The sequence below is a fragment of the Gymnodraco acuticeps genome, unplaced genomic scaffold, assembly GCF_902827175.1.
Source record: "Gymnodraco acuticeps unplaced genomic scaffold, fGymAcu1.1, whole genome shotgun sequence".
Taxonomy (NCBI): Eukaryota; Metazoa; Chordata; class Actinopteri; order Perciformes; family Bathydraconidae; genus Gymnodraco; species Gymnodraco acuticeps.
Window position 1 is genome coordinate 4,331,168 of NW_022991154.1, and position 14,073 is coordinate 4,345,240.

The 14,073-nt window shown below is 40.1% G+C and overlaps 1 protein-coding gene across 3 annotated transcripts in view; it reads left to right on the plus strand.

The window, feature by feature from the left end:
* Nucleotides 1-531: 531 nt before the first annotated feature.
* Nucleotides 532-14,073, plus strand: part of si:ch211-191a24.3 (tensin-3) — a 52,358-nt gene continuing 38,816 nt past the window's right edge. For 2 of the 3 annotated variants that reach the window (XM_034237402.1, XM_034237404.1), the window contains exons 1-12: nucleotides 532-663; nucleotides 5,048-5,222; nucleotides 5,815-5,865; nucleotides 5,952-6,074; nucleotides 6,170-6,234; nucleotides 8,373-8,456; nucleotides 8,731-8,843; nucleotides 9,041-9,101; nucleotides 9,193-9,268; nucleotides 9,854-9,983; nucleotides 10,191-10,256; nucleotides 11,603-11,707. In XM_034237402.1, coding sequence (XP_034093293.1) covers nucleotides 5,073-5,222; nucleotides 5,815-5,865; nucleotides 5,952-6,074; nucleotides 6,170-6,234; nucleotides 8,373-8,456; nucleotides 8,731-8,843; nucleotides 9,041-9,101; nucleotides 9,193-9,268; nucleotides 9,854-9,983; nucleotides 10,191-10,256; nucleotides 11,603-11,707 — 1,024 coding nt within the window. In that variant the 5' untranslated portion in view covers nucleotides 532-663; nucleotides 5,048-5,072. Of the gene's footprint in view, nucleotides 664-5,047; nucleotides 5,223-5,814; nucleotides 5,866-5,951; nucleotides 6,075-6,169; nucleotides 6,235-8,372; nucleotides 8,457-8,730; nucleotides 8,844-9,040; nucleotides 9,102-9,192; nucleotides 9,269-9,853; nucleotides 9,984-10,190; nucleotides 10,257-11,602; nucleotides 11,708-14,073 lie in introns of those variants that run through there. The other variant, XM_034237405.1, reaches the window with a different exon arrangement.

Consider the following 14,073-nt stretch of genomic DNA (forward strand, 5'->3'; position numbering starts at 1 on the left):
TCATAGCCATATATTTGACCCCCTTTCTAAAAAAAAAATCGAAATCCACATATTTGTACATTTCCCATGCAGTTAGATTGACGTATAAAGCAACAACTTTTTAATTTGTATTGTACCATGTCTTTTATGCTGCTGCTGCAACACAAAAGAATCCCAAATTGGGATCAATAGAGTACTATCTTATCTTATCTTAACATATTCAAACACTTAAGTATGTTAAATTGTACGTGCTCAGTTACATTCCACAGCTGTTAGTTAGCACCGTAATATAATAAATCATGTTTATGATTCCAAGTTCTTTCTTATCAGATGAGGAACTGAGTGTGCCTGAAATTAAAAAGTTGATAAAATGTTTGTGTTTCCAGGCTTCACCTTAATCCGCTACTGTATGTGCTAAAGAGTGTTTTTAATAGAGGATTTCAGGGTGTTATAACTGTCTCAGCCTTTTTCACTTTCACATGCACACCAGAGTAAAGTGCTGTCACATCATTGCAGTCCAACAGAGGGCAAAGTGCAAGTTGCAGTGTGACTGTATGGTTTATCATGCTTTCCCTCTTCCTCCCTCCCCCTGTCAAGTCTCCACCTTATTTTCTCCACCAGTCAGACTTTCATTCATCAGACTTCATACAGCTGTGATTTTCTTGTTCTGTGACACCAGTAAAGGTAAGACCCCTTCCTGTTATCTAAAATCTTTATTTATCACTTTTTCAGCTGGTTTTATGTGGGACTTATATATGTTACCGGACCCTGAAGCTGGTTCCAATGTTATTTTATACCACCACTTTCAGTTAACAAAAGAACATGTGATGGATGGTAAATCTCAGGGGGATTAATAGTGAAAAGTGCCTCCCTACACATGCACTAAGAGGGAGGGGATTAGCCTACTGACACTCTAAAACACTGAGCCGCAGGAGACGTGTTTTCCACTGGGATTCACTTTAAGAGGTCAAAAGTCTTAACAGCCTTGTGAAAAACCTTGCCGGCGGGGGTGTGATAATCTGGTTTATTACTAATGCAAATGTCTTGAATTAAGTGACATTAATTTGATTCTTATTAGATGGAGTACTGATTGATTGAGATATCTTTGAAACAAGTAGAATAAGATGTAATTAGCTTACCCAGCTGGCGGGTTTAAGTGCATGTATTTATTAAGATGTATGGTAAATCAATAAGGAGTCTCTGTAGGGATTAGATGGACTAACAGGAGATACTTTTACTGCATTTATACAAATCATTCATGGAAGGAAGGAAGGAAGGAAGGAAGGAAGGAAGGAAGGAAGGAAGGAAGGAAGGAAGGAGGAAGGAAGGAAGGAAGGAAGGAAGGAAGGAAGGAAGGAAGGAAGGAAGGAAGGAAGGAAGGAAGGAAGGAAGGAAGGAAGGAAGGAAGGAAGGAAGGAAGGAAGGAAGGAAGGGGAAGACGTTCTAAATGGAGAAGAAAGTGGAAGAAAAAGATAGCGGGTCATAGTGAGGTGTTGCTGTCAATTTCAGTTCTGATATTTAGCTCAAACACTTTCAATTTCAAATAATCTGTCAATTAAATGAACCCCAATAGCTCTATTCCTGCTGCGTTTAAGAGGGAACAGGATGTTTTTCACTGTCGAAAAGAGAGAAAATAAAGAAACAAAGATGGCTTATCCATTTCAGAATGCCTTCTTTTAAATTGGGAAATAGAGACTATAATTAGATGGCAAGTTCAAGCTCAAGGACTTTGCTAAGCAGCTATTCCTATAGCAACGTCTGTGTGTATGTGTGTCCGCGTGTGTGTACATGTGCGGTCTAAGTCAGTCACTTCCGTTTGTTTTGGTTCCTAAGGCGGAGCACTGACAAATTTAGATTGCAGCATGTCTAGAAATGTTGAGAAAACAGAGCAGAAATACATAATTGGAGAGTAGTCACTCATTAAGAGTGTTTGCCCAGCCCTGTCAACTGTGTCAGCAAGCACACATTACACACCCTCAGAAACACGAGTATACAGGGGGAACGTGTGTTTGGACTGAAAAGTAAATTTTTTACACGTGTCGCGGGTCCCACATGTTCCATTTAAAACACACTATGGGTAGTTGGCACACATTTAGTTTCAGGGCGCCCCAAACTGGGGTGGGAAGCTAGACACTGGGTGTTTGTGATCAAATATATATTTCACTTTGTATTTATTCCAAAAATGAAAGAGATAGGGTGGAAATGAAAACAAATGTAGCTTTATGATTTTCAGAATATTCCCCTATGACTCAACCACTGTTTATGGGTTTGTTTTGGTGGCTAAGGGTACAGTATAAGCTGTATTTTTAACTTGAAAGGTACACATTGGGGCAAAACAGGGCACTTTTGTACAAGGCACTGCCACTGAACCACTTTGCTGTGAGCCTTGTTCTGAGAACTTGTAATGCATGATGAGTTCAATTAAAGAAAAACATTTCAAGTTAAAGACTTAATTTGTGGATGCAGTAAAGAAAATGGGCCATTTAAAAACACACACACACACACACACACACACACACACACACACACACACACACACACACACACACACACACACACACACACACACACACACACACACACATACATCCAAGTTTAAACATCCAAAATGCATAAAAGGACCTACAAACCCTGCAAATACAGTAGCCTATATTACAGTGAGCAATTTGAAAATGGGTTAATAACTATTATAAAACGGACAAGTCAAATCAAGCAATCTGATTGGTTCTTAGCCGTGATATACTGAGTGTATACCACGGGTAGAATTGTAAGTTACTTTTCACAACAAGTCAGTATCCTTCCGCGCCTGAGAAAAACAGTATACAGTTGGGCTGAAAAGTCGACCCTCCGCTTCGCGTCGGGCCGAACCACGCCCCTTAGCTGTGATATAATGAGCATATACCACGGCCTGTCGTGAGCTATTGCTTAAGTATAACTTGACTGTATGAGACTTCAAAAAAATGTAATTGAATAGATAAGTTAAAGTAGATGAGTAAAAATGTGACCCTTTATGCTCAATATAATTTAAGTTGTGTCATAACATATACAGAACTACGGTTCTACGGTTCTACTACGGTTATGAACAAATTAGATCCCAGGTTCCTCAAAATTGCAATTTTATAATGTATTTAGTGCCTTTAGTAAAGGGACAGTGTTATAAGGGGAAGGAGGTGAGAAATGATCCCAAGCAGGATTTCAACCTGGTTCTACCAAGCCCCCGTACACAGGCTGCCAGCTCTTCCTACTGAGCTATGGTGGCATTTATTTTACTTTTCTTACTGATTCATAATTTCTTCTATGGAATAGGGATCAATACCTCTCGTGATACTGTGGACATCAGATCAACCTGTCTTACTTTATTATTCCTGCCAATACACATGGTCAGTTTTGGTTCAGTAGACTCAATGGACCACTACTATAATAATTATGCTCATATTAAAAGAATAATAGTGGGGTTTGACAGAAACTGAGGAGACGGGATTGAACCGGAGGTACAGTGTGTTTTCAGTCATGCTGCAGTGCTTCTCAGGAGGTTATTCTTGCTCTGGTGGAAATGGTTGTATCACTGTTTTCTCTGCTGTGGTCACATGGTCAGGGTGAAGGCGAGGTTAACCACAGCTTTTTGTAAAGTCGTCTGTTGATCTCACTCCTTTAGACATGAGCTAACATGCATGTCATCGTCCTGGTCCATCGCTAACACTGATCCCAGATACCACAGAGTCGTACTCTCCATGGTTTACAGCATTATGTGGTCAGTCAGATTCTTAACTTAAAGGTACCTTAAATAGATTGCTACACAGATGACAGTGGGTTCCCACAAAAACAAACCAATGGGTTTTTTTCAACAGACTTTGGATTATTGTAAAAAATAAATAAATGTACTTGTATGTTTTGTTCAACAAGATACACTTTTCAAATGAAAACCCCTTTGTGGTTTTTGAAGAGTTAATGCAAATTAATTAATAAGACACTAATAAGCTAAAGTTCCAAAGTTTTTCATGACCATCTTTTTATTGTTTTCTAGTTGCCCTTACAGAGGGACGTATATACAAATTGTGTAAACGATAATACAAAAAGAAAGAGAAAAAACTAAGAAAAAAAGATAGGAAGTCCCCTACTTATTTATCTTACTGTTCCTCTTATGTCCACTCATATGTGTATGTCACAAATACTGGAAACAGCTAACCCTTCACCCAATTTACACGAAAACAACATTGAAAACATTTGTTTTTCAGGGGGAAATGTATGTTTAAATGCTTTGACAATAAATATATACAAATATTTCATCTGTGGAAGCCGTGGCGCTGTAAAAAGCACGACCAATTATCTGCCTCGGCCCGCGGCAGATAACTGGATGGCCTACCTGCCTGTCAGCCTTCCATCTGTGCACAAACTTATCTCGTGCCCTCATTGGTCATGTGCGCGTTCGTGTGTGTTGGAGGAGGGGCTCTGTAAGGAAGTCTGAAGGAAGGGGCAGATATTTTTTGGTTGTCTACTTTCAAATTCTAACACACTCGAGCTGGTTTCTCCATCCTTACCTACCTTTAAGCTTTTAGAAGCAAACTAGAAAAACTATTTGAAGCCTATACGACCAACAAAGCTTAACTGAATAAATAAACATACATGTGAGAAATCTTTAGATAGAACCTAATACTTTTAAGGTTGTAGTTTTCCGTCCTTGTCAGAATTTGTGTTTCAGGTTAGTAGAGTTTTGCTGATGAGTAATGAAGTTACTATTTGAGCATTATGATTTTTTGGTTATTTATCATCACCTTCCTGTGGTTAAGGCCTAATGAAGATTTCCAGTGACTCAGCTTATGGTTCAGTTCCTCATTTTGTCTGGAAATGACCCCACTTTGTTAAGTTTCACATCCTGTAGGATTCAAGGTCTGACCGTGTTTGAACTCATGTATCTGTGTAGGCCGAATATATCACTTGGAGGGCAGCTGATACTTGCTCAGTTAAAAATGTCCTGCAAACATCTGCTGACCTTCAGTGAAAATCCTCACTTCCCTAAAATGTCCATGACTTTCGTTCTCACGCACACCCTGCATTTCACTTCCTGTAGGGCTCCCATGTGACCGAGATCAATCATGGAGGAACCCCAGCGAATCGATCTGACCTACATCACTGAACGCATCATCACCATCTTCTGCCCACCTGAATGTCCAGAGGAGATCTACCTGCAGAACCTGCAGGAGATCCTCCTCATGCTGCAGTCCAAGCATGGACACCACTACATGGTGAGAGGAGAGTGGAGGAAATATTACATTATTATATTTCAGCAAATCTCCTGCATTTAATGTTTTACTTCAGCAGAGAAACAAAAGTATTTGTTTCATTGAACTATACTGAGAGACCAAACAATTCAAGTAATTATTATGCATAATGGAACATTTCAGAATAATGTATTATGGATGCATTATCAGCATATCACTATCACAGCTGGTAACAGGCTGGCGTATTTGTTTAAAACATTACATACTGAAAGGTAGTTCAATGAAAATACATCAGCTTTGATTAATATGTTGTGTTAACAATGTGAATTTGAAGAGTAACTAAGAACCCAAGGCTTTAAAATTAATCGTGAATAGTGAAGTACAATGTACAATATTCCTCTAAATGGCAGAGGAGTTTTAGAATAAAGTAGAATACCAAGCACTACTTAAGTAGCGTTCAAGTACACACACGATATTTTATGTTGCATATATATTTGAACAATTTAGATAATGATAGGCTTGAATGTTTCAACAGAAGATTGAATGACATTCAAAAAAGTCATTTTTTCAAAACTGTTCTTTTGTTTTTCATGACTAAAATGTCTGCTTTCTTTAGCTCATCAACCTCTCACAGAAACATGAAACTCTCACCCAAAGGAATCACAAGGTAATACAAACACTCGAAAATACTAATTTAAGAGGTGAAATGTTGCAGTGAAATGGTGTCATAGTTTTTGGGGATTTGTCTGTCAGATTTTGGACACGGGTTGGGTGGATCTCCTCGCTCCTGACCTGGATCAGATGGTCAGTGTGTGCTCAACGATGAAGACCTGGCTGCAAACACATCCCAAACACGTCCTGGTGTTACACTGCAGGGTAACCGTCACTGACTCCTCAGCACTCATTCCTCCACTTACTGTCTGAGAGTATTGAAAGTGAAACTCTCCTGTTTCTGTGGTTGTCCTGTACAGGGAGCTAAAGGCCGGCTCGGAGTTCTGGTGGCTTCTTACATCCACTTCAGCAACATGTCAGCCAGGTAACACTGATGCCATGTGAATTTATATAAGAGAAAAAGTATGCTCATCAAGAATTTAACTGTAGTTATTTGCAAACTAAAATAAATACGATGACAATTAACAACTCTGTCAAGACAACCATGTTAGCAAATCAGAGAGTCTGTATTAGCTTAATGCTAATGTGGCTCACTTGGCCACAATGACACTGCAGTGCTAGCATGCTGATGTAAACCATTTTCCTTGGTTTGCTTATAATTACCTAACACAAAAATATACCATCCGTTTCAGGTATTTGGTCGCTAAGTAATGGCCATTTTATTGCAAACGATGGTGCTAGATTAAAGTTAGAGGACAGTAAATTAAATGACATTACATATAATTTAGCTGACGCTTTTATCGAAAGCTACTTAGAATAAGTGCAAAAATCATAAAGAATCAAACTCCGAACAACAAGGAAAGTGCAGACATAGTCACTTCAAGCCAGATCATACCATAAGAAGTGCTGGTGAATTAGTTACAAGGCCCAAATTAACTCAACAAGTAGAGGTGGTTTTAGAAATCCATCCAATCTAATTGATCCAATAATTATTGAGATATTTCAGTCTGCACAGAAGTGGTGGGAAAAAAATGCTAGTGGCTAAAAATGTAAGAAAACAAAGCAGAACAAGAGAAAGATAGAGGCCCCTTGTAGCTTTCTGGTTAAAATGTGTAACATCAATACCTATATCAGATACAGAAATAATTGGAGTATGACATTGAAAGAAGATCAGTGCCAGTAGGACTAAGGTAAACTCTAGGGGATCTACTATATGTATTTACCAAAACTGCATTGATTGCAATGCAATTTGGCACAGATCTTTCTGGTCCCCAAAGGGTGATTCCTAAAGATATACTGGTTACTGTTTGACGTGTTGGCAGATCAAAGAGCACTGACAGAACAATGGAGTGACCATTGGCTGATCTAATGCACGTCTCCAGCAGCCAAAGGGCAGGACGGCTGATTAAAGAGACTTTGAACTAGACTGTTATTTGATTTTCGGGCTGGGATCTTGTTGCTGTTGGAAACAAGTGAATGAATGAACTCTTAATTTACCTGCATGACAGAGTCTTGGCCTAGTAGACACAACACATTGTAACTGGAGTGTACTTTAAAACAAACATTCCAACCTTTGTGGTTAATGTGGTTAGATATCTTCTTTTTTATGGTTTGGATTGAAGCTGTTAAAAGTTAATAACATCCTCATTCACACGTCTAACCATAGGACGAAGGGAAAGGTCAGCTTGAGGCAGTTGTTGATAAAAATGAGGAACATTAGATGTATTTCTGCACAGTTGCAGTGCATGTTCTGTTAATGGCTCAACAGCTGACTCACTGTTACAAATATCAGATTGTGACTGTTGTCCCTGATCCTAGTGCATGTATGCAAAGGTAAAAATAACCTAACAACACCACATTCATTTACTTTCCTCTATTGGTATCAAAGCATGCAGATGTACTGTAGTTTTCTTTGTTCTTGGAATCTGTCTGTGAAATGTATTCTGCCTTCTCAAAACAATGAAAGGGAATCAAATGTTATTTTGTTAAAAGTGCAAATAAACACAAGTAACATTTGAACCCTTACTCTTTTTAATAATGTCCCTGTTATTCCTAACACACTACCATTTTCGTGTTTCATTTCTAACTTTTTAAAGGAAACACCCATCAATTTTAGACATCAAGGTATTTTCAAAGTGTTCTAGGAGTTCTACTGCACAACATATGTAAACACAGTTGTATAAAACCTTTTAAGCTTGTGTTAATTTAGCTCTTTTATTTTCTTCCTGGAAGGGCCCTGAGGAATTCCAAAAATTCATCAAATAGACGTTCCGAATTCAAAGGACATTGCCAGTGACATACAGTGTTTGGTGTTGTGGACACTTCGACTAGATATTTAAATTACAATTCTGTGGTTGAGGAAACTAAATAATCACAAGGTCCATTGCTTTTGATCATCTCGCCAGATCTTCATCTTAAAATCGAACCCCCAGTGGGGTTGGCTGCACAGAATGACGTTTTATTGACTGTCCCAATCAAATGATCTGCAAGGTCCAACATCAGGTTAAGGTGAACGGAGGAGTATTACATGCATCTCTATCTGAATATCTGCCTCTCTCTCAGTGCAGACCTTTCTCTCGACCACTTCGCCATGAGGAGGTTCTACAATGACAAACTGTCCGCTCTGATGACCCCCTCGCAGAAACGGTAAGAACCAGGATTGATTGAGCGGGATCACTGCAGGTCAAAGGTCAACTCTGGTTCAGGTCTTAGCCTCTGATCTGCGATGTAAACCGAGGAGTTTGCTGTGACGTCTGACCTTAGGAAGCAGGGTCACGTACTAATCACCTGATTCATCATCTTGTGAAGTACTAAAACCAATCTGAAACCGTAAAGCGTAAAGCTTGATGAAAAGTAAAGCAGTAACACAGTTATTTGAGATAAAAATACATACATTTATACTTTTACATTTGCTCTCCAGGTATGTGTGGATACTTGGGAGCACTATAAAGGGAGCACTGAGGATGTGTCCCTCTCCGACTTTCCTCCTGTGTGTTGTTCTTCACGGTCTCCCCAAAATAAAACCAGATGGAGGTAAGAAGAAGCAGACTTGAATAACAGTAAGCTAAGTAGATAAAAAGCAGTAGCTGGCCATTGTAGAAACCCTCTGCAAGGCGTCTACTGTATTCTCTTTTCATCTTACAGACAAGGAAATGTGGAAATTCGATGGTTATAATCTAAAGCGTCTTTTCAAGTTAACAAATATTTGGTACTAAATCTTATTTTCCTAGCATGCAGTCTCTTCCTGAGAGTCTACCAGAGTCTACAAGCTGTTTGCACATCAGCAGTCTAGTAAGTTAATAAATGACATCATGATCTGTAAACATGGTGGGATATTTGAGATAAGATTACAGTGTGTAATGTGTGTTTATATTTATCTCAGCCATGTTAATGCAGCCCAGACAGACCGGCTCTACTTCGTGCTCCAGCCAGCCCAGCTGCTCAAAGGAGACATCATGGTGAGTGATGCTCTACACCATTATCAGTTGTGTCCTATAATCTTTTAGCTTCTAAATATTTTCAAAGAGGTTTCTTGAAAGAAAAAACAATATGAAATGGTACAAGAGCAAAAAAAGATTTGTTTTTAAATGAAAGCTCCAATTGAAGCTCAAGTAATATTAATTGATTATGTGTATATGACTGGAAACATTATCCATAAATGTGGACACATTTCACATTTTATTCACTAGACTCTTAAGATGAAGATAGAAATTCATTTTAATATATATTTATTAGAAAATAATATATAGAGGAAAGTACTTAAGAAATTATTTCGGAATGTTGGACCTGCAAAAGGAACCCTTACTATTTCTTGTTCTGTAAAGTCCAGATGGAAATGTATAATAATATGACAGAATAAATAATATTTAAAAACTTAAAACAGAATAAATATAAAAACTAGCTTTGCTTCACAACTAAATTGACTTGAAGCCGTTATTCACCCTTAATTACTGAAACTATAACTATGCAACAAATAGAAGACTTTTATCTCAGATACATCAGATAATAGAGCAGCATGACATGTGTCATCTTTCTGATTTTAGGTGGTTTGTTATGATAAAAACAGCCGCTCAGCCAGCAGGCAGGTCGTCTTCCGTCTCCAGTTCCATACGGGCCTCGTGCACGGACACACCCTCACTTTCAGTAAGGCGGACCTGGACTGTGCCAGTGAAGGTATGTATATCCTGCTAACTGTTGTTCCAGCCACTATCACACTCTGATGCAATATCCATCTTAATCAGTGACCGATAAATCCTCTAGTCTTCCTCCAAAGTAAATATGAACTACCAGCGCTGACCCTGAACTCTGTATCAGCTGTGCGGCAGGTGTGAAGTACATGGAAATATCTCCAGCTGTCTGATTTGTGTGTTAATATTCCAGATCCCCGGTTCCCAGAAGAGGGCAAAGTAGAGCTGTGGTTTTCTGACAGCCCTGAAAAGATAACAGGTACACTTTCTCTCAAGCTTACACAAACACAAGGCACCAGCAAACATAGCTGCAACGAACTGTATAACTGAACAAAGTATGCAGGTGTTTCAATTATGTAGATGTTATTCTAAGTAAGCATTTGCGAAGCTTTGATTCTGGATTCTCTGTGTATTATCGTTACATTTTTCTTCTCTACTTCTCTAAAAGCACGTTCTCGGGCAGATGCTAAATGGTTTACAATGACAATGTTAACATGTGTTTGTTTAGCAGGTAAAATGTTCACCATGTTAGTTTAAGCATTTGCTTGTACTAACATACATTTTTGATGTATGTTATAAACATACATCAAAAAGAGGAGCTGAGGCTCTTGGGAATTTCATTTCTTTTGCAGGTATTTGGATTTTTACCTCATGGTGGCGCTAAAGGAAAGGGAATTGATCCTCTGGGGACAGTGAAAGTAGTAACCAAATTTCGTGTCACTAATTTAACAAAGGAAATACTGTTAATGTATATTTTATATTGTGTTTTCAATGTCTGTTTTTAAAATGTATCCATTCATTTCCAGGAGATATTAGAATTATTTGGATTTTTCTTTCTGCTGTCAATCATCTTGTGACTCCCTAATGAGAAAGCCCTGCTCATACTGCCACATGCAAACACCTGGACTCCTACACACACTCGCTCATTCTGACACAGACACAGTATTTTGGCTACAGATGCAGAAAGCCGAGACTATGTCAAGCCTCATTGTGTCTCCTAATTGAAGCAGAAGAGACAGACATGACTCCATTTGAAACATTACACCTGAAACACACACACACATACACACACACACACACACACACACACACACACACACACACACACACACACACACACACACACACACACACACACACACACACACACACACACACACACACACACACACACACACACACACACACACACACACACACACACACACACACCTATTACTCATGAATGAAGCACATATTCATCGAGTCCAACAAACAGTCACCCAGGTGGGGGCAGTGTTGGGCACCGGGAGTTCAAATTGGCCCTCATGCGCACATTCACACTCCTCGTCCCTAAACAGGAAGCAATATGAGAAGTTATCACACACACACACATCTGACAGGAATTCAAGATTGGAGATACTGTACAGGGGAAAACACAGGGGGGAAACCCGCACACATTCAGGCACACAGACACACTCACACACAGTAGAGGCAAAGCCTTCATTTCAAATCACAATTTTTCTAAAATCTAAATTTGAAATAACATCTGGCATCAGCTGTTTGTATTGTGTGTGTGTCGTTTAACTGACTCCTGACCAGCCTCTATGTTATTTCCATGTGCAGGCAGAGAGCTGTGGCACAACGGTCACTGTGTGACGGTGGACTATGACACCTTGGACCCTTTGGTCAGACGAGATTCATATCAAGACGCATCTCCTCTTGAAACAGGTGAGGTGCATTTCATGTCTTTTGATCATCAACTTCAGTTCTGAATGATTTGTCTTACATCGGTTTCTCTTTTTTTAACCCTTTCTCATCCTGATGTTTCTGGATTCCTGTTGTGACTTTATAATTAGACCGCATTTAGGAGTGAAACAATACATTTGAAGACACAGCACTTGTCAGCCCTTCTCTTACATAATGTTGACCTTTATTCTGTTTCCAAGGCATCCTTAGGAGAACTGGAATTCCAATGCTTAGTTCTGACTTTTAAAAGGACAAACCAATATTTATATAAGATTTGGTCTCCAACAACTCCTGACTGAAATGTCTGTCTTCTAAATGCTGCACTATGGCTGCTTGCTGTTGTTAAGCACATAGTTCTGGTCCTCTTACCATTTTTTTCTTTAAAATAATGGATCAAAAGATTGCTTATGATGTCAACACCCTTGATGTCAATGCTGAACCCATATCATTATTATCATCTCTGCAGCTCTACTGAGCTTTTTTGCCTCTTTTAGCTCATAGTCTTGGTTTAGGTGCACATTTACATTTGCCTCAGTCTTACTTAACAAGTTACACAGACAATAATCAAAAATCAACCAAAGACTCTTGGACATCGTACATCCACTGCTTCCTAGATCATTGCTGTACATCTTCACCAAAAATATTTTGTCCGTGACGTTCCGCAAGCCCCCTTAGATGGAAGTTAGCCCGCTACTATTATCTGGCCAGTCTTTGCACTATCAAGGGGGACACACTATGCGGTTGCTCTGATCATCCAGCTATATAGATTTGAATGGGGAGGTCCATTCTGATCTAATTCCTTCTCTTTGATGGAGGCCAAAACAGAGATAAAAAAGAGTGACATTTGGACTTACATTTATCAGGTGAACACCAACCCCAGTAGATGAATATGGAAGTAGGCAGCTGTTTGCTAGCATGTTTGCCATAACAACTTTAAAAGATGGTATGTCAAAGTAAGTGATTTTTAGCTTAGTGGCCAAAATAAATCAGCTTAAGCATCTGTCTCTGCTCTTCAGAAGTCATAACAGATCTTCACAGTGACTAGATCTTTATCCCCCTGGAGGTGCAGATCCAGTCTATGAGCAGTTCTGTTTCCACTCAGGCCCTCTCTGCGGTCAGTTCTGTGGGTAATTGTCTGGTCATCAGATTGACAGCTTACAACTGCTGCGGTCACAACGATATTCCTGGGAATGGGCGTATCGACAATCCTCCAGACAGCAGCCAGACCGGACCCGTGGATTTGGAGGCGACTGTTTGTCAAAGAGTTTCCATCTAGTCAGAACAACCACTCACACACAGAAAAACACAAACAGAAACACACACCCAGACAGCTGAAACAATCACTTTTTTCAGTTCCAGCTGTTTTATGCTGTTGCTAAATCTGCTCTGCCAGCCATGTAATTTAGCTGGACCGATCACTAGGGCAGAAATGCGAGTGGCATGTAAACGCACATTTACACAAAAGGCAAACACACATGGCCATTACGCTTAACCACCAGCACACACGCATGCACATGAGCATAATGAGGGTGCCAGCCAGTTAGCAATGCAGCCAGCAGTCGCAAGAATGTTGTTTTCAACCACAGGTGGTTCTACTTTACCCTCTCAGCCCACTCCACTTCTTCTATCACTCCATCTTCTTTTCTACTCTTCCCCTTTATCTGGTCTCCTTGTTTTCTAGCTGAAGCGTGTTGCTCTCAGGTTCAAGTTGCAGGTTGCAATTTTTCCAATGTATCCCCATCCCCCTTCTGCACACAAGTCTCTCCAGAACCCGCCCCCATGTTTACATTCCCCTCTCCGTATTTGGCCAGCTCAAGGTCTTTGTGCTTTGTTTCTTTACTTGAAAGTGCATCATGTGCTTCCACCTGTGTGCATGCATGCAGTCTAGCGAATGATCCATCCAACAGTTTCCTACTGCGTTCCCCCCTCGCACATTTAAACACGCATGAGTGCACACACTCTGCACAGCGCTGCCTGTACCTGTGTCAGCCGGGACAGGATGCAGGGGGGTAGGAAAGAGGAGGAGGGATGAGGCAAAGCGGAGCTTGGTTCCGTAGTGACGGACGGGGAAGGCGGGGATTTGTAGTGCAGAAGGAGTGACATGAGAGGGGAAAGAGAGAGTAGGAGGTGGGGGGATGCAGGGGGGCTGTTAGCACCTTCAGAGAAAGAATGTTCTTTGCTTGTCTTCCTGCGGCAGCCTGAGAGGACGACAGCAGAGGAGCTACTACTAACCAAGCCGGTCTGAATCTTTTTCAGCCTCCCTTTCTCTTTCTGTCTGGCGCCTCATCCTTTTCATTCTGTCCCGGTCCTTGCACCCCTCTTTCCTTTCCGCTTGTCATCTGTTTCTC